The following is a 5,368-nucleotide window of genomic DNA, read 5'->3' on the forward strand; positions in this document are numbered from 1 at the left end:
GGGTGTCATGCAGAAAGAACCTCACCTGCTGTTAAGAGTTAATTCTTCAAAGTCCTAGGGAGCAGGCATTCTATAGCTTAACAGAAGCCTCACACTGGCTTTTACATTTGCCCAATGGATCACACTGCATCGTTAAAGTGCTGCTGTTTCAGCATTCAGGCATGGGGTTATGCTAACAGTCTTTAGCCTATTAATGGCAGCTGTCAGCACCCTTCTCAGTGCTGTTTCCGTGAATTAACAGTAGTTTTCACATGTGTCCTGGGTGCTGCAGAACAGGAACTGCTCTAGGCTGGAAGATGACACCTGTGGCCAATGCTTAGGGTAGGGCCAGATCTGGTGCCTAGGGTGTGTACAAGTATCTTTCTTGAATCCCTGTGGTGTTGAGTGGTGATGATGAGTGAAAACTGCAAACTCTTTTGATGTTGCTGGCAAGTTCCTCTGTGTGATGTTCCCACCAGCCTCACATAAAAAGGCAGCCAGTTCTGTGTACGTTATGCATAGTAGCTGAATCTCTTCCCCTTTACACTTTTTAGTCCCCAGGGTAGCTTCCTAATGGCACCAGTAGTAATGCTTCTGATTAACAAACCAGACCCTCCCCCTCTGTTTGAAGGGCTGAGATGCACCACAGTGGGACTGCAGTGTGTCAGAAGTGATCGTGTCCCTGCTGCAACCCTGCAGTGGCTGCAAAGCTAAGCTGAAGTTGGTGTTGCTAAGAGCACTACAGGGGTGGTCAACATGGCTCAGCTGATGTTGAACTCATGCTCACTGGCCAGTAAGCTGTAGCCAGTTGGTTTTCTGGCCTCCTAGGGGCAGCATTGCATATATTGTCACCTAAAGGTAACCCAGGGTGTTTCAGAGCCCATACCCATGTCACATTACACCCTCAGATGAGTGGCCCTTCTGAAAAATGTTTTTAAAACCAAACCTCATACAGAAAGTCCCATTGCATACATGTTGCTGTAATCGATTCAGGATGTTTTGGTGCTGCCTCTTGTAGGTTGGTGAGTGGGCAATTCGGAAACTGGGCCTTGTGAAATATGGAGAAAAATATGCTGGGAATTACAGTGGAGGGAACAGGCGCAAGCTCTCTACAGCCATTGCCCTCATTGGAGGGCCACCTGTGGTGTTCCTGGTGAGTCTGCAACCTTCGGTCATTAATGTTCTTATCGGAAAACAGAAAAATCAAGTTCAAATTGAGACTAGTTATTTCACAGCCATCCAGCATTTAAATGCATTGTTAGTCACTTAAACATTGAGCAAAGAGCATGTGGAAGTAAAGATGCCCTATTTAAAAGCAGGTGCAAGCTATAATGTGCCTCCAGGTTCCTGTTTCTGAAAAATCACTGGGGAAGTAGGTATCCCAGACAAGATGCCAAACTGCCAGTTGTGTACCATCTTCCATCTTTGCTACCTTAGTAGAGCTGCAAGGATTTCTACGACTACAAAAAAATAACAGCCTTCCTGCTGGACACAATCAAATCTTATTGTACGGAAGAATTAGTCCGGTATTTTTAATAATTTGATGAAAATTGGAAGTAAGTATTCTAGGTTTCTTTAGATTAAAATCTATAGAGCAAACTTTAGGATTACTAAAGCTAATAGTGCAGGAGAAAGAAGAGAAAGTAGTGCTTTATTTAAACAAGTTAATCTCCTTCAACTTGTTTTAGAAGCGGATAGGTCAACACATAATTGTCAAATCAGCAGTACTTCTCAGTTCTGAAAAAGCTGTTTGTTAATTGGAAATCTGGAGCATAAATTATTTTCTCATTCTGGAAAATGAGTCGAGTTTGCTTCTTTTCAGTGTTTCCAGTATGCATAATTAGAATGGACACGTCATTTCAGGGATCAGTCAGTAGAATGTAACAGCATAACCTGGTTTTTGTGTATATTTTTCAGGATGAACCAACAACAGGGATGGATCCCAAAGCACGTCGTTTCTTGTGGAACTGTGCTCTCAGTGTAATCAAAGAGGGGAGATCAGTGGTGCTCACATCTCACAGGCAAGTAGCAGCTCAGTTGTATCACATCCTGGATTCTGCACCTATCAGGGCTGGATGCTAAACTCTGCTTGTCTGCCCTACCCTTCACTAATGAAGACTAATGAAGTAACTTCTGCCTACAGCATGGAAGAATGTGAAGCCCTGTGCACTCGAATGGCAATAATGGTCAATGGGCGATTCAGGTGTCTGGGCAGCGTCCAGCATCTAAAGAACAGGTAGCTCTTTTCTTTTCACTTACACCACAGAGTTGTCTGCATTTTTAGGGAGATACAGTCACATTTAGTTCCTCATGCAGCGTACCCGTTGCTAGTCTGGCTAAGGGAAAAGCTGCTAGATTTTAAGCTGCACTTCTATTTTAGAGGCACTTAACTCCTGTGCTGGCCTGCTTGTTTACAGGTTTGGAGATGGTTACACCATAGTGGTGAGAATTGCAGGGGCAAACCCCGACCTGAAGCCTGTTGAGGAGTTCTTTGGACATGCCTTCCCTGGAAGTGTCCTGAAGGAAAAGCATCGGAATATGCTGCAGTATCAGCTTCCCTCTTCACTATCCTCCCTGGCCAGAATATTCAGTATTCTCTCCCAGAACAAAAAGAGACTCCACATAGAAGACTACTCCGTTTCTCAGACCACACTTGACCAAGTAAGTTTTTAGAGCCAAAGATTTCTTTGTGCAGAGGTAGGAATAAAGCCACAAATATACTGGACCTATTTTTTAAGGGCACTTGAGCAAAGTAGGGTACTGAATCCCAGGCCACCACATGAAATGCATATTACATGAAATAACCCCACCACATGAAATGCATAACCATAGGAAATGAATTAATGAAAATCCAGGGTGTGATGTGTGACATGTTTGTTTGTTTTCGTTTTTTTCTTGTAGGTATTTGTAAATTTTGCTAAGGACCAAAGCGACGACGACCACGCTAAGGACCTGTCATTGCACAAAAACCAGACTGTGGTAGACATTGCAATCCTTAATTCCTTCCTGCAAGATGAGAAGGTTAAAGAAAGTTGTGTGTGAGCCAATTTCAGCGAAAAAAATGATGAGTAAAACGCAAACTTCCTTTTCCTGGGATAGGATATTCCCAAAGAAGAAGCTAGAGGAAGAGAAACTGGACACTCTACTGATAACCATTCAATGCAATGCAATTCAATGCAATGAAAACAAAATTTCTTTACAGGGGCAGTGCCTCATGGAGTCGTCTTGTACTGTTCTCAAGTGAAAGACTTGAATTTAGCTCATTACAGTATAACTGAAGCTGTGGTAAAGCACCCACCAGATGCTGTGGGCTTTCAACCATACTGTATCTTGTTCTGTACAGTATATTTTTACTAAGGTTGCAAATTGAGGAATCATGGCCAGTGGTTATTTATAGATATTTTAGACATGCATGTTTTAGTCCCTAAAACATCCATGTGAGGAGTGGGAATTTCCTGGTGCTACATCCATTGCTGGCAATGAATGTACCAAGACAGACAGTGGCAAGAAAAAGTCACCATCAGTGTTGTAGCCTTAGGTTGTGAAAACTTTCCTGACCAGCTGCTTTTCCTAGACTGCCGTAGGTCAGCTGGCGATAAATCTGAGGCCACAAAGCAGTACTGTGCAAACGGGCTGGCAAGAGACAGGCCATACATCTCCATCAGTAAGTGGTGATACGCAGAACTGTGAACCCTGCAGATGCACAGGGCTGTCCCACCAGCATCGCAACCAGTAACCTACTCTGACTAGGTTTTTGTGTAGTGAAGTACTCTCCTGCTCCTTTGAGGTACTGCAGCAGCTGCATGAGCATCTAGTTAGGAGGAAGTGGGTGAGAAGCAGAGCTAGGGTTTGGACCACAGCAGCAAACTCGGTAGTTGTACAAGCTGCTAATGCCAAGAGCAAATTCTAAGTCATGAGACGTCACTCAGATATGTATTATCTGCTCTTTAACCCCTGCTTTGCACCAGAAAGGTACCCATCATCTGAAGTTACTGCTTAGCGTAAGCATGTTGCCATTTCTGGCTTTGCCAGATGAAACTAGAAATGAGATGTAGATTTTTTTTTTTTTTTAACAGTATTATTTATGACTTTAAATAGGTAGGTAGCATAATTAGGGATTGAAAGTGCTTTCAGTTGATCTTTGTAGCCACAGTATTTCTTTACATTATGCCTGCAATGCTATGCTCTCATTCTATCCGTTCAGCGATAGCTACATTCATGATTACTGCAAGTTGTTCACCTAAAATTTTCCCATTTGGAAAATGGTATAACATTAAAATTAATGTGTAAGTTTCTGCTTCTGTTGTGCAGTGTAGTTTCAGTTACTAGGTGATCCCTAACTGGAGAACACACCCTTATTATACATGTGACAAACCGCTTCAGTAAAAATCCTCTTCGAAGAACAAGATAGTTCAACAGTTACCAGTTTTACAAAGCCAGAATAATATTAGAGGGGATATTATATTGCAAGAGCCACCCATTCTTGTTCACACTGTATAGAAGCCATGAGAGAGTATGCTTTCATTACTACATTCGCAGGCCCCTCTGTCTTGCTCTTACGTTCAGAAATAGGTTCGGTAATGTGGTTTGCACGCAAGTGCAGTTCCTGATCTGTTCCTGTATGTCATGCCTCTGCCTTAAGCAACCGTTCAGGTTTTGCACTAGCTCTTGATGCTCCTCCACCATTAATCAGCCACTCACTGTTTTCCTGAATGCCCACAGCAGCACAATAAACAGGCTGGATGAGCCTGAGGAAAGTCGATGGCCCATTTACAGGTATACTTGGAAAAACTGACCAATTCAGCATTTCTAAAACACAAACAGTTAAATATTTAGCACAAGTTCCCAGTCCCTGCTGTGTCCTGCCTTGGGGTAAAGGAAGAGCTTACTATGTGCTCTGCTGAAGTGCCTTTTTCATACTTTTATTTTTTATCTATAAAAATACATACCTGATGTATTTTTGTCTATAATACATTGCCAGGGGGATTGAGAAAGGAGTGTGACGGGGATTGGTATACCTCACTTAAAACATGCTTTGTTATTACTCTTACTGCATCATCACCCCACGGGGATGAGTTACAGGGTGATGAATACACCGGACTTCCAGGTGCAGAAAAAATTCAGCTGAGCTACAGCCATGACTTCTGTGTAACAGGCTGCAGGTATGCTTTGGTATCACTGAAGCAAGTAGCTGTACTGAAGGCTTACCACTGCTAAATATCACTATTACAAATCAGCATTAAGTCACCAAAGTGAAGGGCTTAATTAAGTTCTGCACTGCACTGAACTAGTGCATGTTGAACTAGAATGAGTTCTAGGAGGATTCGGATTTGGTCCTGAAAGGGCTGTGGTTTGCTCTTTGTAACTGGTCATGTAAATGATTAATTCA

The 5,368-nt window shown here is 42.7% G+C and overlaps 1 protein-coding gene across 1 annotated transcript in view; it reads left to right on the top strand.

The window, feature by feature from the left end:
* ABCA1 (ATP-binding cassette, sub-family A (ABC1), member 1) overlaps positions 1-3,431 on the top strand; it is a gene marked incomplete at its 5' end in the record, with an annotated part of 46,151 nt that extends 42,720 nt beyond the window's left edge. Inside the window, 5 exons of the mRNA XM_008949646.1 lie at positions 998-1,132; positions 1,897-2,000; positions 2,123-2,215; positions 2,397-2,640; positions 2,881-3,431. Coding sequence (XP_008947894.1) covers positions 998-1,132; positions 1,897-2,000; positions 2,123-2,215; positions 2,397-2,640; positions 2,881-3,021 — 717 coding nt within the window. The remainder of the gene's footprint in view (positions 1-997; positions 1,133-1,896; positions 2,001-2,122; positions 2,216-2,396; positions 2,641-2,880) is intronic.
* Positions 3,432-5,368: the final 1,937 nt, after the last annotated feature.

Source organism: Merops nubicus, unplaced genomic scaffold (genome assembly GCF_000691845.1).
Source record: "Merops nubicus isolate BGI_N331 unplaced genomic scaffold, ASM69184v1 scaffold35331, whole genome shotgun sequence".
Classification (NCBI taxonomy): domain Eukaryota; kingdom Metazoa; phylum Chordata; class Aves; order Coraciiformes; family Meropidae; genus Merops; species Merops nubicus.